At 40.8% G+C, this 23,387-nt stretch overlaps 1 protein-coding gene across 8 annotated transcripts in view; it reads right to left on the minus strand.

Annotated features, from left to right (window-relative positions):
• ZMYM4 (zinc finger MYM-type containing 4) overlaps positions 1-19,573 on the minus strand; it is a 64,306-nt gene extending 44,733 nt beyond the window's left edge. For 3 of the 8 annotated variants that reach the window (XM_081962723.1, XM_081962724.1, XM_081962720.1), the window contains exons 1-3: positions 19,196-19,573; positions 18,648-18,757; positions 17,618-17,693 (exon numbers count right to left, since the gene is read on the minus strand). In XM_081962723.1, coding sequence (XP_081818849.1) covers positions 17,618-17,652 — 35 coding nt within the window. In that variant the 5' untranslated portion in view covers positions 17,653-17,693; positions 18,648-18,757; positions 19,196-19,573. Of the gene's footprint in view, positions 1-4,336; positions 4,412-17,617; positions 17,694-18,181; positions 18,558-18,647; positions 18,758-19,195 lie in introns of those variants that run through there. The other 5 variants (XM_081962721.1, XM_081962725.1, XM_081962722.1 and 2 more) reach the window with 5 other exon arrangements.
• Positions 19,574-23,387: the final 3,814 nt, after the last annotated feature.

Consider the following 23,387-nt stretch of genomic DNA (forward strand, 5'->3'; position numbering starts at 1 on the left):
TTTGAAGAGAAAGCAAATAGTAAAGACCCTTTTCTATTTTTGAGAGGCATTTTAGCTTCTCTTGTTTTTGCTTCAACAAGATTTCTTATACAGCTTTGATTCCAGAGTGTTAAAAGAATAAAACTGAAGTCTAGCAAAATCATTTAGATTTGATTCTAAGATGTCCTAAAAATATATATATTCTATTATTACTGCTTTAGAAATATAAAATTTGAATTCCAGTACAATATGTTTGCAAAATGTAACAATGCATTCAAAACAAAAAATGTAGTAAGTTAAAAGTGAAAATGGAAATACTTTGCTTCTAAAATAAATACATTTGTTATTGTTTGGCCACATAGTTTACATGAGAAAGGATACTATAACATCTTAACAATTTGGTGCTGAAAATACAAAGTTCACAGTATCTCAGCTGAACTAAAATTGCTCTAGTCTAGTAACACATGAAATCCACAGATGTTGTTACTATGTATAAAAGACCAAAACCAATGAGTAAATTAACAATAAAAAGACATATTATTAATGTGCTCATGTTCCCAACTTATAAGTTTGTTGTGCATGTTAACTGCCAAAAAGAATGACCCCCAGCAACCTTTGAAAGGAAGGAACAAATTATCCAAATCTGGATAATTTTAGGGTCTTTTAAACATGAAAGTAGTTATTTCTAAACATTTTAAAAAATAAACTGTTTATTGTTACAGTAAAAGAAAGGCATTCCATAGGAGTTTTTAAATAAAACTTGTGGTTTTCACTTACACATGCATTTATATCCAAATGGAACACTGATCTATATATTTTATGCTTATACACTTCCAACAGATGGGACTGGTTAAAAAAAAGTTTGGTTTAGATTGCAACAATCAAACCAAGGTTAGGTTAGTACATTACATGGAGCATTTCATTTCTTGAAATAAAGCAAAAATAAACCTGGCTTTAAAATATTACTATCTTTTGTGCAAGAGTAGACAAACCTGTTCCATGGTAGGAATCACCTCCAAAATTTGAGAGACCAGGATTGTCACCAAGTCAAAGTACCAGCTGCAAATGTAAAATCAACTCACCATTGAGGTGATTCCAAAATCTTGTCCTTTAATAACTTCTGAATTCCCTGAATAAGTTATAGCAACTCAATTCTAACTTCTCAAACTTTTCCACCCCCCTCCTTCAAGTGACATAAATTACTTCTGAGTGAATTGTAATTAAAAAAAAAATGTTTGAGCCTTTCTTTCTCACTTCATCCACCGTTCTAGCAGTCAACAGGAGTCCTTTTTCCTGTTTTCAATATAAATCCAAGTTTTACAGCACTGCTTTTTTGTATCTCATTAAAGGAAAATGTAATTCTTGTGCTATATTTATGACTTAAGGTTGACAAACCTTCTCAAGCTCAGACTCCCTCAACTAACCTGGCCTTCATTAAGAATTCTAAAAGTTCAATTTATATATCTAGAGGACAACCAGTTAGGAATGGTTGCTCCGGACCACATTCTCCTTTGCTTCTCACTCTATCAATATCAAAATCTTTTCTCCCACCTTTGGTTTCTTGTTATCACACTTTTTTTGTTAAGAAATGTTTTTGGGCCCCAAATTGTGCAAAACAGATTGTCTCACACACACATCACACAAGCTGGATACAACACTATGTGATCAGGCTTGATAAAGTGACACTTAAAGCTTGATCTGATTTGTGGTATCTTTTCATTGTATTTAGCTGTAGCTGCCTGATTAACGTAAGGGTTATTGGATGCATACCGCTTTACAGCCCCTCTATTGACTTTGGGATGACTTTGACGATACTTTTTTCCAGCTTCCCTTAATTGTCTTCTCCTAATCGCATCTGTAAATCTTTTCCTGCGTTTTTTCCCTCTCTTCCCTTTAACTGGTGTTACAGCAGAAGGAACAGATTCGTCTGAACTGAGGAGGTCAGGATAAGAAGTGAGTTGGGGCTGGGACTCTATGCAGGAGAAATCCACTTCACAATGCCTTGGCTCAGGGGTGGCCTGTGATTGAAACTCATGAGGGAATCTCTCTCCTGCCGCCTTGAGTCTGGAAGCAGTTCCATAGGTGGAAGGTGTAGACATCTTGGTGAGGTACCGGCATTTAGTACTGTAAGGAGCCCCAGACCGCTCCTGAGTGAAGGAGTGGAACATCTGCCAGTTTGAACTGAGGTAACGGAATGTGAGGAAACTGGCAGTTGGAACAGAGTTCTTTTCAGGTGGGGAGGGGGAATAGAATGTCTAACTCCTTAGCATCAGAGCATGTTAATTATTGTATAAGAAATACTAATGATCTGATGGCCATAAAAAAATCCTTTCTTAGCGAGCGCCTAGAAGCCAAGAGGAACATATGTGCCAAATTTCACGTTTGTAGACTTTACAGTTCTGGAGATTTCATGATGAGTGAGTAGTACTTGGCTTTTGTGTGTTTGTGTGTGTGTGTGTGTATACACATACATACATACACACATACACACACACAAACATTATATATATATATGTGTGTGTGTGTGTGTGTGTGTGTGTGTGTGTTGTATTTGTACTGATAAATAAATAAAGGGAGACTAGTATAGATCTATTTCGAGCTAATTAGCTCTCATCAGCTAGCCATACCCTTACTGGGATTTGAACCTGTGCTGTTATATATCTCAGGCAGGAGCCTTAGCCACTAAGCCACAGGATCGCCTCCTTATCAGTTAAGCCAGGGAAATAAGTATATATTTGTGTTACAACCCCTGGTATGCCTAAATATTCCTCCCATATTTAGGCATACCAGGGGTTGTAACACAAATATATATATATATATATATATATATATATATATATATATATATATATATATATATATATATATATATATATATATATATATATATATATATATATATATACTATATAAATACATAAATAGGAGGCAACTGATTGGAAAAGAATGAATGCAATAAATGAAGTTATCTTAACAGACTTACTTTTCATTTCAACATCACTGATGTGTAAATATTAGAAGGGTAAATATACATGTTTATGTAAATGAATTTTACTTGGAAATAGGAAATGTAATGTTTATGTCAATACTTCATGAAAAGAAGAATGGACTCTAAAAGACATGAGGTGGCAAGAATATGGAATGAAGTTACATTAGCCATAGTTTGGACCTTCTTTTTCATTTAACAGAATGCATAGTGCAAGGTCCATAAAAGGAATTGCATCTGATCTACAATAACTAATGTACTGTAGCCCAAAACTCTATTTCAAAAGAAATACCTCATAAAAGATACATCAGGACAGATAATATAAGCGAATAGTTACCCTAACATTGATATTACTGATATTAGAAGTGCTGTGAAATGTAAAGAGTTACTGAAGTAAACATGGATGACCATGTAAATTGTTTAAATAAATAATAAACATGCAACTATGAACACTCAAAAGCGCGCTTCTCCATATGCAATATGGAATTAAAAATACTGGCCTACTCTATAGGGTTGTGAAGATTACGAAGTCATTATGTTTCAGAAGAACAATGTATAAAAATAGAAATACTGGAAACCTCCTTGTATTAAATGGAGTGACTGATGCAACTAAGTACTGTTAAAACTAACCAGCAGTTTTTAGGGAAGATAACATTTCTACTAATCCTTGAAATGCTACCCTAGTAACTGGCCCCAAATGTCTTTATCAGACAGCGATTACATTTAATCATCTTTTCCCAATATTGTAACTTTTTATTACCCCAATTCCATGAGGAAATAACCAAAACCTTGACCCCATTAGGATAGGACAACATTGAAATGTAGAACAAATATTCCAAAAGCTTTTAGACGCTACATATTTAATTCAAATCTCTTAATTTTTGTAACACAAAAATAGAAGTGGTATATCTGAACAAATTGAGATGGACAAGACTGACACACAGCAACAATTTGGGGGGGAAAAAATCTATGACCCAATAACGTTTTACGCCATTATAGCAAGTTCTCAGAACTAATTTCTTCTGAAACTGAAGAACCATAACAACATATTTTTCAACTTGCATGCAGCATGCTTTTAAGACAAACTGCTTTTTAAAAAAAAATAATGTGCAGAATAGGCAAATCATTTATGCAACAGCATCAAAATTTCAGATATTCCGAAGCCCTGACAAAATAATGTCTAGGCAGTAGCTCCCAGCCTTGGGACACACTGATGAGGGGGAGGGGGGTAATGTTAACCACTTTAGTCAATATCACAGTCCCCTCCCCCTCCCCTAGGCTTGAGAAATTCCCTTTATCATTCAGAGAAACCATGGTCATTCCACAGGCAAGTGCCTTTTCGGGAAACCTTTGCAGGGTATCAATTCCTACCTTCATAGCATCTAAAGAGAGAGGAGAAAGAAGTGCAGTGGGTAACAAAGAGCCAGCCTGCTGCATATACCTGCTGCAGGAAAAGCAGCATTTCCAACAGGAAGTGAACCTCTAGAGGTCAGGACAGCCATAGAGTGCAACTAAGGAGGGAGCTTGCTTGAGCTGTGAACTCAGGAAGGTTCTGCTGGAAGTGTAGAGCCCCCTAGCATTAGCAGCTGTTGCAGCGGCCCGTGTCTAGCGCCACCCGGTCAGCCACCAAAACTGCAAGGGGAGGGTTGTTGCATGCTCATACTCTTCCCTGTCTCAATACAACATGCCCTCTTTATTCAAGAACATTCCCAGCATGGCCAGCTCAGCTAAAATGAGTGGATTATAACTCCCCACTTAAAGGAGCTGTTCAAGGCAAACGAACATAAAGAAAATTCATGTTTTCTCAATCAAGGCAAAGTCAGATGGAAACGTTGAGTTGTTCAAATTGTTCAAGAATAGGATGAACAGTGTGATTAGGGTAAGGGTGTTAGGGAAAACTACATATTTTGTAGGTAATAATAACAATATCAATATCTTGGATCAACAGTATATATATATATATATTTTACTAGTTCAACTTCTCTTTCCTTAAAGGCAGCTTGACATTCAGTAGTTAAGGTTTGTCAAGATATGAAGAAAAATGTCACAATATTCAGCAGCTATTTTAAAATAACAGAGAAGTAATATGGGGAAAATTAAACCCACCACAGAATTCCTCAAGGGCATGCATGACTCTGCTATCTACACTGTAATAAATGAAGATACACACAAACACACACAGATACATGTTTGCAGCTGCTTTTCAAAAGGGACAAATTCGAGCTAGTGCAAATATGTCAGCAAAATATTCCAGCAGCATTGGATCACTAACACAACACACAGTTCTAGGCTGCCTCAACAGAGGGATAGAATCAAGATCCCGTGAAGTGTTAATACCACTTTATAATGCCTTGGTAAGGCCACACTTGGAATACTGCATTCAGTTTTGGTCGCCACGATGTAGAAAAGATGTGGAGACTCTAGAAAAAGTGCAGAGAAGAGCAACAAAGATGATTAGGGGACCGGAGACTAAAACATATGAAGAACGATTGCAGGAACTGGGTATGTCTAGTTTAATAGAAAGAAGGACTAGGGAAGACATGATAGCAGTGTTCCAATATCTCAGGGGCTGCCACAAAGAAGAGGGTGTCAAACTATTTTCCAAGGCACCTGAGGGTAGAACAAGAAGCAATGGGTGGAAACTAATCAAGGAGAGAAGCAACTTAGAACTGAGGAGAAATTTCCTGACAGTTAGAACAATTAATCAGTGGAACAGAAGTTGCCTCCAGAAGTTGTGAATGCCCCAACACTGGAAGTCTTTAAGAAGATGTTGGATAGCCATTTGTCTGAAACGGTATAGGGTTTCCTGCCTAGGCAGGGGGTTGGACTAGAAGACCTCCAAGGTCCCTTCCAACTCTGCTATTGTATTGTATTACAAAAGAGCAGCTATGTAATTTGGACCAATACGTTTTAATTCAGCTTTGTATAGAAATCTTTTTTTTAAAATGACAGTTGGTCTTACCTGAACTGTTGTTTTAGGACGTGTTGCAGGATTAGACAGGATTGGGTATTGTGATGTCCAATTGGCCTCGAGACAGAGTTAATTTGAAGCCACGCCTCTGTGCTCCTTGCTTCTAGTTCCCAGTTTCAACGAGTCAAGCCCATTGCAAACACCTGAAAACAAGTCATAAGGGAACACTCCCTACCCCCTGAACTCCCCCAACCCCTGGACCAATGCTAGGGCGGGAACCTGGCTAATCCTGTAAAACCTCCTAAAACAACAGTTCAGGTAAGACCAACTGTCATTTTCCAGAGGAATTTTGCAGGATTAGCCAGGATTGGGACATACCCAAGTTAACATCCCTCGGGGGGGGGGGGCACTATTGGTCCTGGGCCCCTCATGCGCTACCACCTGTTGTAACACCCTACGACCAAACACCGCATCAGCCGATGCAAACGCATCTAACCTATAGTGCCTGATAAAGGGAGACAGGGACGCCCATGTAGCCGCCTTGCAAATCTCCACGACAGGCGCCTGTGTGGCCCAGGCCGCTGAGGTAGCCGCACTCCTGGTGGAGTGTGCTGTTGTGCCCTGGGGCACCGGAAGGTGCTGAACCTCATAGGCCAATGCGATGACCAGCTTGATCCACCTCCCTATAGCCGAGGAGGACACCCTCTTCCCCAGGGAAGACAGACAAAAGGAAACGAAAAGTGCCTCAGACTTCCTGAGGCCCTCCATGCGCCTCAGGTAAATGCACAAGGCACACCTGACATCCAGCCGGTGCCAAAGGCGCTCCCTATCATGAGACGGATCCGGACAAAAATCTGGTAATACCCTCTCCTGTGACCAGTGGAAAAGGGAGTTAACCTTGGGAACAAGAGTCGGATCCAGTCGCAGGACGACCCGATTATTGTGGAATGTACAAAGATCCAACCTGGAGGACAATGCCCCTAATTCAGAGATGCGACGGGCTGAGGTGACCACCACAAGGAACACGTAAACTTAAGGGTTACGTATTCATGTCAACTGTCAGAGGTTCGAATTGTGCTCCTGTCATTGTTCGGAGAACCGTAGTGAGGCTCCATGTCGGAAACCTATGGACTACTGGGGGACGGAGATTCCCCGCACACTTCAAAAACCTCATAATTAACGGGACCTGGGAAAGTGGAAGTAGCCCCTCTCCCCGAATAATCATGGAGAGGGCCGCCACCTGTCTCCTGAGGATGCCATGTGAGAGCCCACTATCCAATCCATCTTGGAGGAACTCCAAGACATGCAGAATCGAAGCCTCGCGAGGATTCGCTCCCAAGACCTGGCACCACTCTGCAAAGACCCACCAGGTAGAATCATAAATCCTAGTGGTGGAACCCTTGTGTGAAGCCTCAATTGTGGAGATCACCCTCTGTGAAAGCTTGGCGGCCCTTAGGCGCTCCTGCTCAATCTCCACACGGCTAGCTGCAGCCACTTGGGATGCAACAGGTTCCCCTGTCTGAGGTCCACATCCTTCTCCGGGATCCTCCACGGGTGTGACGCTGACAGGCACATTAGGTCCGCAAACCACGCCTGGTGCGGCCAGTAGGGTGCCACTAAGATGAGCTTTGCCCTCTCTGATATCACTTTCTGAACTACCCCAGAGAGAAGGGGAAGGGGAGGGAAGGCATAGAGCAGGCCCTCCGGCCACGGAATCTGAAGCGCGTCAACTCCCTTTGTCCCCAGAGCCAGGAACCAAGAGAAGAACCGATACACCTGAGAGTTCTGCGGTGTGGCAAACAGGTCCACCACCGAATGGCCGAACCTGGAGCAGATGGCCTGGAACAGTTTCAGAGAAAGGCTCCACTCCCCGTGGTCGACTATGGCCCGACTGAGCCAGTCGGCTTGGTGGTTGTTCACTCCTGTGATGTGTTCTGCCCTGAGCGATCGAGGATGCCTCTCTGCCCAGGCGCCGAGTGCCATTGCCTTGGTTTGAAGAGCCCTGGAGTGTGTGCCGCCCTGTCGGTTGACGTGGGCCTTCACCGCCACATTGTCGTTTAGCACCAAGACGTCTCGATCCTGAACATGGTCCTTGAAGTGCCGCAATGCCAAGTGAATCGCTTGCAGTTCCAGCCAATTTATATTGTGTTGGAGGTCCAATTTTTGATCCGACTTCTTTGCGGGCGTAGGCATGACCTTCTTTTTGTTCTTGACCTCAATGAGGATTGGGTCCAACGGGGTACCGAAAAGGGATCCCCCGGAATAAGGCGATGATGCCAGATGCTACTTTGTCTTGTTCTCCGCTTGCCACCCCCTCAGCCACAGGAGGCGTCGGGAGGTCACCGAGGCCGCCATTGCCCGTGAAGCATACTTCATGGCTTGCAGAGTGGCGTCTGCAGAGAATTGTGCAACAGCAACCAGCTTGTTGAGATCTTGATGAGTACGCACCTCAGGCGGAATCCTTTCCTGCATCTGTTGTAGCCAAAGAATAGCCGTGCGGCTGAAGAATGATGCAGAGGCAGCTGCTTTGATGGCCCATGCGGAAGACTGGAATGTTTTACGAAGGGTCAGCTCCTCCTTCTTGTCCTCGGCCTTCAAGTAATCAGCCACATCGCCGGACACCACCGTTGACGTGGAAGCCAATGCCACCACTGGAGGGTCCACTGTGGGCACCTGCAACGCCTCGGAGAAACTAGGTTCCATATTAAAGAACCTCCTATCACTACTGCTGGGGTTGGGAAATGTTCCTGGCTTTTCCCACTGCTTTTTAACTACCTCCAGGAACTATGGGGCAGGGATGTCTTCCTTCGCTGGAGGAGGCTCTGAGTAAACTCGATCCTCCGGCTTTTTCTCCGGACCACCCTTCTTGGCACCCGACTTGGCGCCCTCCGTCTCACCCAGTTGCGCTGTGGCCCTGGCCGTGCGCAACAGTGACATGAACAAATCCGGAGGAAACAGGCCAGAGAATGCTGGTGTCTCAGGTTTTGAGGGATCCTCATCATCAGACATGTCTACCTCTCTCTGAACCTGATCCCCCGCCATAGAACCTTCGCTAGCCAGAGAAGGAGAAACAGGCCGGCGCACCTCCAAGGGGGAAGGCCTCAGCCTGGCCTGAGCAGTGGCAACCCCCCAGGGACCTTTGCCACCATTGCGGGTCGCACAGACCCCCTTCTGTAACCCAGCAGAAATTCCATGTGAAATTGCAGAGGAGATAAACCTCTGAATGCTTGCTGGAAGCTGCTCCATGTCTCTTAACGAAAGAATCCTCCTCCTCCTCCTCTTGTGCACAGTGTTCAGACTGTGGAGCCAATGATGGCCTGATGGGACTATCCTCCCTGGCCCCCCTGCACTGAAAAGGATCCCTTAGATAGGGGCCCTGTTCCACCATGGAGAGTGGGGGCGAAGGTGAAAGGTCCCTGATACACACTGGGGAATCCCCTCTGTGAGGAGACTAGACCTGGATCTAGTGGGCGATGTAGACTTCAAGGGAGAACTAGGCCTACCCCTCTGTTCAGCCCTGGACACCTGCTTTTCCAGGGCCCTGTGCCTCCTTTCCTCATCCTTCTGCAAGGCCTTGGAGGATTTTCCAGCTGCTGCAGCTTTTCACAGTCTCACAGAGGCCGTGGGCCTCACTCGGGCCCCACTGGAGATCCCCTCCCCAAGGGACAATGGGGGGGAAATCCGGCCTCTCCTCTGCATCTGCCATGGCACCAGGTCAGGGTTCTACGAGGCTCAGCCCATCAGAAACAGCAGCGACCATAAAACAGCTTCCCCCAATCACTCACGGCCTCTACGCGACGAAATCAGCCTCTGGTAGACCTTTCTGGCCCCTTTTGCAAACCGCGTGGCTGCCGGCAGCGCCACACGGTCCTTGCTGTTCCGCGCCGCTCCGGGCCACCTGGCGTCAATCTGGGCCTGCAGGGCCTTGCTGCCACCGCCGCTGCAGAAAGGATGGCCACCCAGGAAGGCAGGGATGAAAACGAGGCTTTGTAGTAGCCGCTGCCCCAGCCCATGCGGCCCGCAGGAAGTGAGGCCCCAAAATGGCCGCCGTAATGGTGTCCTGCCTCTAAAGCCCCAGAAGCATCTTTTAAATCCCTTACCGGCGGGCGGGAGTGAGCCACACCAAGGGGAGGCTTCCTGGTATCAGATGGAGGCAAGGGGAAGAAGTCAGGGAGAAGGAATTTGCAGGATGGCACTGGATTGTTTTTGGAAGAATCAGGAAGCAAAAGCAACCTGTCTTTCTTTGGTGGGACAGAGCTGAAACTGGGAACCAGAAGCAAAGAGCACAGAAGCCTGGCTTCAGATTAACTCTGTCTCGAGGCCAATTGGACATAACAATACCCAATCCTGGCTAATCCTGCAAAATCCCTCCGGAAAACACCCCACTGAATTTATCTTTATGTGTGAAAATATGTATTTTACATTTGTGTTCCTCCTGAAGACCTAGGTTTTCTGTTCTATTTCAGCAATAATTTGTTTTCCTCAAACACTATCAGAAGTTTTGCTCAAGAGGGGAATGTAATCAATGTCTGGGAGATGCAGAGTGATTCCTTGCAGCAGGAACACTGCTTTGCTGTTGCTTTATCACTCTTTGTTCCACTTCCTCCAACTATGCTCATGGAAGTTCTAAGTACTGAGCACAAAAATACTTCAGTCATACGAAACTGGTTTTTCTAGATAAAACCATGGGTTGATCTGTAAGCCTGGAGGTACTGATAGCTATGCTATCCATGGAATCAGGCATCATCATTTCTCAGCCATAACTGGAGAATCCAAGATTTAATCTGGAGGCATTTGTTTGTTTGATTCATTTTTTTAATCTTTCCTTTATGAGTTGATAAGTAACTCATGGTGGCAACATACCTAATACTCCTTCCTCTTCTTATTTTTCTCCACAACGACCCTGTGAAGTGGATTGGGTTGAGAGAAAACGATTGGCATCCAGCAGGCATTTATGTCTAAGGCAGGACTAGAACTCACATTCTCCTGGTTTCTAGACCAATACGCCAAACCAGCTCTCTACATGGAAAAGCCCCTGCATAGCAAAAGAACTGCATGGGGCAAGAGTAGGAGCATATGAATATCTCAATGTAATCCCCCCCCCCGAAAAGAAATCACTTATTCCATAAAAGTTTAGAACAGTAGACCCTTGGGTCATATTACAAATGGGTTTGGAAATCCCCTCAATCATAGATACCAAAGAACAGAGGACAAAAAACCCCTTGAAGTTGATCCAGTTTTTAAAACGTGGACAGAAGATTTGAGTAGCAATTTCACTTATTCAATATTCCCAATCTTTTTGAAAAGAAAACATCACACACACACACACACACACACACACACACACACACACAAAACCTTCCAAGAAAAGCATCCAATTAAGGTTGGGGGGGCGGGGGCGGTGAGGGGTGCCTTTTCTGTCACAAACGCATTCATAGCCATGGTTCCTAATTTTTGTCCAAGTCCGCTCGCCAACAAGATTGCCAAAGTTACTATAACAGAGTTGCAATTGAAGCTTATTTCAGATTGTCAAATTTATGAACAATTCTATGGTGTTGACACAGGTGATTTTTGTGGATGACCCCAAAGTTTTAAGAGAGCTAAAAGCAGAAGGGGGGAAAGAAAGAGAAAACAAGCCTTTTGTTATATGGATCTGGGGGGGGGGGGGTCGAATGAACTCATTCTTGCTATAAAAACTCTTTCTCTCTTGAAACTGCCATTTGACTCATGGAATATCTGTGTATTCCCCCTATACAGGAAACAATCATGCCAGAAAAAGGAAAAACATCCACAACTATCAAGAATGAATTGCTTTCCTTTAAAAAAACAAATCCAATTCTCCCACTCCAATCCTCCCTCTCCCACCCCCCTCTCTCACACACCCACTCCCTAAATCTGTTACATATTGATCATACTTTTCCTTGATAACTAAAATTCCATGGGTTACCATAATCATTAAAAATGTAAAAGCCTCATTAATCTGAGAACATTATTAAAAAAATCAAGAAACCCACACAAACAGAATCACTGATAGTCAAGGCAGGAATGTCAAATGCATTATGGTTAGTTACACAGCCAGCCAGACTATTATTATTGTTAGCAATGGTGTATGTTATGCAGCACATATTTCAGATCCCAGCAGACTAAAACAGTCCCAGATCCCACATGAAATTCCTGTCACAGATCTCCTGTATCGCATTCTGGCTCTTTAGAACGAATAGCCTGAAACAATTACAGGCTTTTGGGAATGACCACAACATTGCACACTGCATGTGCTGAGTATGTTCCCAAATCCAGCTCTCCTGCCAGACACATCACGGAACCTGTAGTGCAGGGGTGTCCAAACTTGGGAACTTTAAGACTTGTGGACTTCAACTCTCAGAATTCCCCAGCTGGCTGGGGAATTCTGAGAGTTGAAGTCCACAAGTCTTAAAGTTCCCAAGTTTGGACACCCCTGCTGTAGTGTATTCTGTTTGGGTCATAATAAGCATCATTTTTCAACAAGCAGTTTCTACATTCTGCTCGCAACCACTTGGGTTTTGGGAAATCATATTTGCCTATGCAAACTAGGCAGGTAACTCACCTGTGTCCTCTCAGGGATTACTAAACTATACTGAGTGATAGAATTGTCCAGCATAGGAAAAGGGGTGCTTTGGAGAATTGATTGTATTCTGTATTCTGCAATGTTCATTTAAATAATTTTATCTTTGATTATTTGGTAAGTGTCTAAAATAAAGGAAAGGTCATCTTTGAACCAAGCTCAAATCCTGATGAATGCATGGTTGATCTATGCTGTGGTATTATTGGCATAATATATAAATGATTTCTTATTGCCTTCTTGTGGGATATTTTTAAATTTTCCGGTCTAGTCTACAGCCCTGGGATTTCCAAATGGTTCCTCATCCAAATACTATCTGCCCAGATCATAAAGAGGTTGCCATTTGCTATGAATTAAAGAAATAAAAAGTAACAATTACGCATTCATTCAAAATATATTTGGGTGGGTTTCAGAATATAATCTATTCACCTCATGATTGGGCACATCTGCTGGGTGAATTCGGTAAATGACCACATGAAAGCCATGCTATTATGCTTTTATAGATAAAACTTTGGGAATTACTGAGATATATCCAAATGTGATGCACAGAATTAAAATATGTTTTAAATAAAAACACAAGCATTTGATAGTAAAAATATTAACAGTGGTTTTTGGTAAACAATAGCTAAAAGAATTCTTTCACTTTTCCAATATGAATAATACACTTAACTATGCGTTCATCTTTCTTCCCTCTCACTTCTACATTATGCTTATAAATTTAAAGGCATGTATTACCTGTAGCCTACTAGCTGAAAAGTAGAATACAAATAAAGATATAAAAATAAGAAAACTAGCAAAGAGCTACAAAAACAATTACCTTAAGCCAGCAAAGGAGAGCACACTGATTGTATCCAAACTTTTCTTTGGATAAGCTGTATGTATTGTCATATATTTTAAAGGAAAGTGAAAAGACGTATTTTTCAAAAATGAAAAAATATCCCTAATCAATTAGTATAACGTTATCAAACTGGGAAATGTAATGACTATATTGCTAGTCAACTTTGAAATTAAAACTTATAAATGTACAATCACATGTAAATTAGTACAGATCTTCAGGCACACTATAGTAATGTTTCCACTATCCTAATATTTCCCTTAAAGTCGCAGTAAGATAAATGTGCTTTATTTACTGAGTTATTCCATCTTTAAAATATACAAATATCTCCCCAAATAACTATTGGGCTATGCTTTAAAGGTTTTGCAATACGAAGTTTAAGATATGGTAATAAAATATCCTTGGTAGTTGAATAATGTAATCCTTGGTCTGTAATCCTATTTAGACATTATGTAAATAAGCCCAAATGAAATAACTGGAACTAAATTCAAAGTAGAATGGTATAGAACACGTTCACTCTCAAGTTCAATTCTTTTTCACTATTAAAAAATTGTATCATGTATCGATACAATGTAAAAATAGCACGATTGCTACTATTTTAGCTTGGTTTTACTAAATAAACACAAATTAAAATTGCTTTAATTTGAAGCAATTTTACATATATATTTTTGCAGACAATATACACCATACAATGAAGTTAGGATTTCTGAAATAAAAGAAAAAACTAATGCTATAACTTGTATGGTTATGAAAATATAGGTAAGTCTTCATGTACTGTAAAAATGCAATTATACAGTCTTTAGTTTAAGGGATTGGCATAACTCATTTTGCTTCCAGGCCATGGGGCGCAACTAAGAACTATTTTTTTCTAAATGTAATACTAATAGTAAAACATTCTTCCCAAATGGCATCTTCCAGGAATGTTGAGACTGAAAATTAGCCAGTTATTAGATCCTAATAATTACAGTGCAAATAATATCCCCCGGATATTAGGACTACCTCTGACCTCCGCTCCTTCCGTGTAAAGCTCAAGACCCACCTATTTCAAGTAGCTGGCCTGGCTCAACCATAGTCTGAACATATCGCTCCTGACGGGTTTTTATTTTTGTAATTTATTCAATTTATTTAGGGGATTTTAATATTGTGATTTTAATTGTCTCCATCCATTTGTCCACCTCCTCTTTGTATACGTCTTTGTTTACGTCTATATTATATGTATGTCTGTCCATACTTGTATTTTTATGTTTTTTATTGTACGCCGCCCCGAGTCCTTCGGGAGAGGGTGCGGCTAAGAAATAAATATTATTATTATTATTATTATTATTATTATTATTATTATTATTATTATTATTATTATTATTATTATTATTATTATTATTATTATTATTATATATCTGGAAAGCAACAAGCTACAGAAAATTGCATTACATTAGACTAGCAAAAAGAATGGAACACTTTACAATATTATGCTTTCATATTTTGTATTACTTTAAGTTCAGTCCTAATCTAGATTTGAAGCAGCTGAAGTTGTTTTGAACATACGGCAAACTCTCTTCGCCAATCAAGTTGGTGCAAATAATCAATTCCAAATAATTTGCTATGAACAAACCCCTCTTGGCTATGCCATATTTTTGCAAATTATATGAACTCAAATCTCTTAATAATTGATGCTTCTCAGTTTTGGCCAGGAACCACAATTGATTAGAAACCCTGATTTGATTCTTAATATTCAATAAAAGTTGCCTGCTTTTTCCAAAGGCAAGGTAGTATAAAAAATTAAATTACATTAAAAAAAACAAAGCCTCATATGAATTCAGAAGCTTGGAAAATTTAATTTCAACATTACTGTGCAAGACTGACAAGCATAAAACTTACCAACACAATCATAATCATATTGAATATTCTTTTCTGGAAAATGTTTAGAATGTAACAGTTTTATGCAACTCTCATTAATTTCCCCAGCAACTCCTTTAAGATAAATAATTAATATGATGGTTTTTACATCCAGGGAGCCAAAAAAAGCATTCAAAGCAGGCAAACTGAATCACTATCAATATCCAATTTAAGAAGTTGAAATTTGATTTATTAGCAAAGCTGAGGGTAGCCATGGAAAATTTAAATAACATGATATTCTGCCTTTGGCAAAATAACAATAACAACAACATGAATAACTAGGAAAGTAAGATTTTTACAGTTCTGATTCGTTACTCTATTTTTACTGGGTTTTTTGGTCTTAATTTGCAAAAAAAGCTATCATTTTTCAAAATTATGGTTCATGTACTTCAGAGACAAAGTGAAAGACGGGAAAAATGAGAAAACAAAGAAGTGAAATTGCAAATGTTGTTAATCCAAATTAATCCAGGTGGATGTAAAGATCCACTTGCCCTGTTACCAGTGTCTGAATTTGGCATTAAAAATCTTGGCTCCTTATAGACATTTTCTCCAGATTCCTTCGTTATGTTCCATGAAACATTGCTATACTGGGTTGCGGTCAGTATACAATATTGATGCTATTAGAGCATGGCCCTTTTTTGTGGTAACCCCTGATCCTCACCTGGTCATCAGGTATCTATTTTCACTAAGTATTATTGGTTTTGATTCTTTTTAAGCTGATTTATAGATTAAATAATATCTATCTAATGAACTTCTTTGGCAATTGGTGGTAATAATATATAATAATATAATATCTTTCATGTCCAAAGAATACATTTTAAAAGATAGTGTAACATGATTAAGCTTTGTACTCTGGCATGACTACAGTTTGCCTTTTTCATAGGTAAAATTATGATTTGTCCAAACATGCTCATGTAAATTGTTTTTATGTTGGCTTACTTAATAAAAGCTGTTGTCATTCAAATAATATGCACTTTATTAAACTAATTCCATTCCAAAACCATTCACCAATTATAATATTGAACATGTTGCTTAATAGTTATTTAACATTATGTTGGGTTTTTTTTCATCCTAGAGTTTTTCCTACAACACTTTCTTTTTTTAGTTTTGGAACAGTTGAATATCAATCCATTGGTCAGGGAAGGAATTGATGGACCTGCTTATTGCCCATCGCCCAAGCCAGACATTATGCACTGAGAGAAAGGGACTTGCTCAAAATCATGCAGCTGGTTTTCATGCCTAAAGCAGGCCTAGAACTCCCAGTCTCCTGTCTATGGAGATTCTCAGTCATCTAGGTCATAGTTGACCCAAAGGTGCTTTTTCAAGAGGCAACTAGACTTTCTGGTTTTGCTTCTCATCCAAGACTTGAAGAAGCTTCTTGGATGAGAAGCAAAACCTGTTCAAAGAAAAAAACAGAAAGCCCAGTTGCCTCTTGAAAAAGCACCTTTGGGTCACAGTCTCCTGGTTTCTAGCAGGTCCCCTTTTTTAAAAAAGTGCTATAATAGATTTTTATTCATTTAGGGAAACTTTGATTCAAAACTTTCCAGAAATCACATTTCACTGATAGAAAGACAGTTTGATGGGTAATGTCTATATTATTATAGTGGAATAGTAATTCTCAGCACTTTAAAGTTTTATTTTTCAATGAAGATTATTTCCTTATTTCTCTAGAAAAGCTACAGCAAGGAATGAAATATGTAGAATAAAACTTCATTTATAGCAGAAAAAATAAACTATGAAATGAACAAATTCATTTGACACTAGTGTAAAAGTTCTAAGCATGTATCATTTTAAGATAATTTAGAATCACAATGAGACAATTACTCGCCCAGCTACTCAAATCTAAGTTTGACTACATTACTCAGGGCTAAAATAAAATGTGTAATAAGTACAAGAAATTTTATCTTTATTAGCTACTTGAATTAAAATGCAGTTATATTATTATCTCGACAGCTAATCAAATGAAATATATTTTTCCTTGACAAGAATAAACTATTAAATGCATGTGGTAGCTGGCATCTAATAAAAGTCTATTTTTACAAATTCTGCATTAATTATAAGAGATGTCATCCAACGTGTTAGTGACACAAAATATTGGCATAGATTTCAAGTTGCCTTTCCATTCATATAAAAGAGACAATTGTCTGTAATTCTTCATCTAATTGCAGAATGCTATTTGCAGCCTCTTCACATATTTCACAAATCCCCCAATTCTCAGGAGTTAATTTTTAGGGAGAAAAACCAAAGCCCCTTTCCATGAACTTAAAATGGTTATATTTTTTAGAAGATCCAAGCCAAAGCAAATGTTATTGATAGGAAATATCAACTAAAACTTGTGCTAAAATTGTAAGCAGCTCACACACATAGCCAGAATTTTCACCTTGATCCCAAACACAAGCACATCAGCTGGCATACCTTCCATTTGATACAGCAAACTCCATCTCTTCCATGCTATGACATCACAAAACATAGGTGGGACTGCAGCAAAATTCTAGTGGAAAAGGCATGTAGTTTGACCAGCAGGAGAGAAAGTTTAAAATAGATTGCTCAATTACATACTAGTTTCCTTCTCTGTAACTGAAGAACTTCATTTGCCAAGAGAATCAAAATTTCAATGCCAATAGCAGGATTTTGATATTCACTGTAATTTTATCCATTTTTTTAAAAGATAAGATTTGTGGTTTAATTTCTTTTTTCTAACTAAGGACTATAATCTGAGCACACTGATAAAACCTTTTTACATAGTTTACCCTGCATATTAATCTTAGACTGATTAAAGAATAATGTCACAATGAAGTGCAAATGCACATATGTGTGACAATAATTTCAACATGCTAATTTAAAAAGGAAATGGTCAGACAATTTAGACTACAGGTCGGAAACATTACTCACTATTACATTCCAGTAATATGAAATAGAGCCAACACCAAGGTTACATGAAACTCCCATAGAAATACATCCCATTAATGTCACGCTCACCAAGCTGAATCCACCTGTCCATTTAGCCGGAAAAAAATTGATGTTATCCAGTATTTGGCAAGTCACAAATTCAAAGAGGTTTACTAGGCTGAATATCACAAAGGCCTCTTTTGAAGGCTCAAGGGCCAAAAAGGAGAAATAATGAAAATCAATACAAGTCATCACTTTACTCTTTTAAGAAATACCGTAATCTAGCAGTATCCTCCCAAGAGGGTTGCAGAGGTAGATACCCAAGACTTTTAGCATATGTCTTTTAACTGTTAACTTACCAATGCCTTTTGGCTCCACCATTACCAAGATGTTAACTCACAAGGATAAATCTGAATGCAAATAACCCTTTACCCCCGCCCCCCATTTTATTGGTACCAAGCACCCTTTTTGCCCATACACATATCCTCTAATCTGTCTTCCTTTTACCCATGCTTCCCCTCCCCATCCAACTTTTCCACTCTCAGCCTTCTGTTACCTTTCAGCTGCTCAACTCTTAAGGGCCTTCTCCCTGGGATAGGTGCATCCCGCATCACCATGTCCTCCTTTCCAACATCTTCAATGCCTTCTCCCAACCTGCTCGATCTGCTGCCCCAAAGAAAAACTAGTCCATGAAACTCCTCTCTGGCTTTGCTCCAACAAAGCTTCCCCAACCCCCCCACCCAGTATCCCTGATCCCCTTTACTCCCTTTCCCTGGCACCAAAGGGGGCAGGACCCCAAAATGCATGAAGACCACCCTCCAAAGACCCTCTGGCAATGACCCTTCCCACAATTCCTCTCTTCAGCTCTGCAAGGCTCTCATTGCCTGGGTCAACACTGCTGGACCCCCACCCCATCCCCAGCTCCACCCTCACCCGCACCAAGTCTTGAAGCATCCCCTCCAGCCTCATCCATTCCCCCTACCCCCACAGGGACCCTCCCCATATGTCTTAGCTCCACCACCTCCCTGGACTCCATTGGAACCTCAACCAGGCTCCCTCCTCCCAGATCACCTCCTGGCCCCGCCCCCAGTCCCGCCCACTCACTCTGGCGCGCGGTCCTGGCGCCTCCTCCTTGGCCGCCGCCATTTTGGGGGGGCTCCGCCAATGGGGAGGGGGAGGGGGAGGCTATCCTCTTCCTCACTCCCAGGCCGGAGGGGCAATGGGCGCGGGTGCCGCCCCACTCAGAGGGCGCTCCGGGAAGGTTCCCCAAGCCGCCTTCGGGAGGCGGGCGAGGCGGCGGGTGGGCTGGGGCACAGCGCCTCCCTCAGGAGCTCCAGGTGTCCAAGCTCTCCACGGGGAAAAAAAGAAGAGAAGGAAAGCAATCAAGCCCAAAACTGAGGCGACCGTCGGCTGGACCCTCCAGGCCGCGCGACCCTCTTAAAGCTGCAGAGACCTGCCCAAGCCGTGAGGGGCGGGCAGAAGGCTAGTGCGCAGGCGCCCGGCGCAGGCGCACGCCCCCTCAGCCCATCGCCCTGCCCTTTTCTTTCGGGCCCTCCTGGTCTCCTCCCTTTCGCGCCGGCGCAGTCGAGGTCCGTCCTGTGGAGGTTGGAGCACGTTAGGACTGGCCTTAGAATGGCGCCCTCTTAAAGGGCCACGCACCCCTTTCTGGAGGAAAGAGCCAAGCCAGAAAGTGGGTCATGAGGAATACTCATGAGCCAAGAGGAGGTTAAAATTAAGAAGTTCAAAGGGGGGGATTTAGAATAAGAGATGGATTTGGGGATTAGGAGCCATTGGAAAAGGCAAGGCTACCCCGCCACTCTAGCGCATCCCTAGTGCGGGATGGTCCTTTGCGCAGGCACTGAGTGGCCGCCACAGCATCTTTGGCCATAGCTGTTTTTCTTCTAGCCTTTTTGTTGGCCAAATATTTCTAAGCCATTCCCCCACCCCCACCCTGCAAAAGAGTGCCACTTCCAGCACAAATGCCATTGTACACTGAAGATGGCATTTAATTTTGTTGTACAAGGCGCAATAACAATAAAGTAAACTAAACTAAATGATCTTGCTCATTGGTGAAGAATCGAGATTCCAATTAAATCTCTTAAAGCAAATAAATAGATATGGATGCATAGAAAGGTCTCGTTAAAGAATTCAACAAAGTGGTTGTTGTGAGTTGTGAAGTTGTGTCGGATCCATTGCGACCCCATGGACAATTTTCCTCCAGGCCTTCCGGTCCTCTACCGTCCTCTGGAATCCATTTAAGGTAATGCCGACTGCTTCAGTAAATCCGTCCAGCCACCTCATTCTCTGTCGTCCCATTCTTCTTTTGCTCTCAGTCTTTCCCAGCATGAGGCTCTTCTCCAGGGAGTCCTTCCTTCTCATTAGGTGGCCTAAGTATTGGAGTTTCCTCTTCAGGATCTGGCCTTCCAAGGAGCAGTCAGGGTTGATCTCCTCTAGGACTGACCAGTTGGATCGCCTTGCAGTCCAAGGGGCTCACAGGAGTCTTCTCCAGCACCAGAGTTCAAAGGCCTCCATTCTTTGGCGCTCAGCCTTCCTTATGGTCCAACTTTCACAGCCATCCATTGCAACTGAGAAAAACATAGCCTTGACTTTTGTTGGCAGGCTGATGTTTCTGCTTTTTAGTATGCTGTCTAGTTTTGCCATAGTTTTCCTCCCCAGGAGCTAAATTGGGGATTCATTACTAAATGATGCATAACCTACGAGAGGTTATGAAAAGTTAAATGAGCGACTAGCTGCTTTTGGAAGGCCGACAAGATCCTCCTTTAAATTTTGGGTAAGCTTTGGTCATAGTGAGCTTCCCTTTTTGGGTGAGCGAATATCCAGTTCTTTTTAAAAATAGGTACTCCTGGGGCCCAAAAAGGGTCCAGCGTCTGCAAAAAGCTGCCCACAGTTAACCATATCCATATTTGCATATAAAGGTATAAAGATATGTATTCATAAATATACATCAAATTTGGAAACACAAAACAGTCGATCTTCCTCAGAGTGACTCTAGGCAACCTCTGTTTCATAAAAGTTCCATGGGGGTTGCTTTGTGAGCCTGTTGCAGTTAAATTATGAATGAAGATTGTGGCTCCTTATGATCTTAAAATATTAATTATGAGTAAAATGGGTTAGCATTCCACTTAAAAGTTGCTAAATCTTGGTTTCTGATGTGGGTAACCAAATGAGTCTTGCAAACTGTTCCTAGACACCCACTTTATGACAAAGACATTATTCTTTTCATAAAAATTTGGTTGATGGTTTTTTAAGTCAAGTTCTTCAATGAGTATAATAAATTATATCTAGATTTATCAATTTAGTGGAAAAATGGAATTAATCACATTTACTTTTAAGGTTTTAAATTTACACTGGAATGCTTTTCATATGACTAATGTATTGTAGACAAATATTCTTAGAAAGTTTCTACTGTAATATCTGATTTCTAATTACTGAAATCTGGCTACAGTCTTTGAATAGCCACTTCACTGATATTAAAGATTTCATAAATAGTAATTCTATCTGCTACTGTCTCCTTTCCTTTCCTTCCTGTTAACATAATTTTTATTTTATTGGCTGAGTTCATACATTGCATTATAATAGAGCTTGATAATAGTGCCATAATGTTGTTTGATTTGCCTTAGCACAATGTATCAAGTCATCAATATCATCTGTAAGCTTTGGTTTATGCCACAAATTTTATGGGTAGGTTAGGTTCACATACTATGATAAGTTATACAGTGATTTATTTGACTTAGCAGAGTGAGTAATCTCTGATAGTGTTTTACAAATTATAGTTATGGCATAATCTATTGTGCTAATCCAGGAAAATGATTTATTCAACAAACTATAACTAACCTGTCTACGGCTTAATGTGTGACTCTACTCATAGCATATTCACAACATAGTGTCTATACTTTATAATTTTATTTTTGTAATATTATATTATGAATTAAAACAATGTTGATTAAAAATCTATGCAAGGGATAATTTATATTCAAATATTTGAACCTAAGATGACAGCGTACTTAATCATCCCAGTATCCCCTAAAGAATATTGCTGTAAACTAATGCATTTCTTTTAAGAAAAAAAAAGTAATTCATGATTCTTAGGATGTTCTTTAAAAAAAAGACTGGACAGATTAACAGAGGGAAACTCCCACATTATTAGCTCTAAAACTAACAGGGACATGTATCTTCAGAGGCACTCAATGGGTTTGAATGCTATTGGATAGGAACTGTTCTCTTGATAGATACCGTAGATGTGACTTCTCTTGGCAGATAAATAGAGCTGAAGAAGCATCTTGGATGCTTCAGCGAAACGTCTTCAAAGAAAAACAAGATTTACCTCTTGAAAAAGCATCTTTGGCCATCCTCTTGATAGCTTCACTGATGGTGTGAAGGTGATAGCTGGGTGATTCCTATTAAAAGCAAAAGGTTGCCTTATATGGACTTTTGCTCAATTGAACAGGATTCTTTCTTCTTGTGAATTTATAGCCCGCATCAGCTTTTCCAAATATAATACCTCTTGAAATTTGAAAATGAAACTCCCAGAATTCCCCACCAACAAATCCAGTGTTTTGGAAATCCAGGGAAATGTTAATCTGGAAGTCTTGGCATAAACGCAGAGTGAAAAGAATGACAATAATAGGTTCTAGTTATTACACCTATATCTGTTTATCTGTCTACATCAGTATTCCTTGGGAATTTTACAATGTATCGACCTCAGTGGCTGACTGGGGAATTCTAGGAGTTATGCACATATTTTAAACTTCCCAAAGTTGAGAAACATACTAGTCCATACTACCTTTATATATCACTGCATTAAGACCCTTTCTGACAGCTAGTCTTAAATAATCTTTAGAGTGGGGTTGCAGGTCTCACATCTGATCTGCAGTTGGCTTAGTTCAGGGGTGTCCAAACTTGGCAACTTTAAGACTTGTGGACTTCAACTCCCAGAATTCCCCAGCCAGCAGCTGGCTGGGGAATTCTGGGAGTTGAACTCCACAAGTCTTAAAGTTGCCAAGTTTGGACACCCCTGGCTTAGTTGATGTATCATGCTGAGCCATAATGGGATTTATCTGGTTTCAGGTTTGTGTGATGTAAAAATCCAGTAATTCTAGCTTAACCAAAAAAATAAACCATGGTTAAACCAGGACATAAGTCGATAAGAGAATTTGGCCCATAGCTAATGCAATGATTGGTATCATTCTTAAGCTAATGATAAACTAAATAAAGCAGATGAATGATAGTATAAAGGGTAATTCTATCTGTCATCTTAACTAAGGAAAACTGACAA

Source organism: Natrix helvetica (assembly GCF_964273705.1).
Source record: "Natrix helvetica genome assembly, chromosome: 9".
Classification (NCBI taxonomy): Eukaryota; Metazoa; Chordata; class Lepidosauria; order Squamata; family Natricidae; genus Natrix; species Natrix helvetica.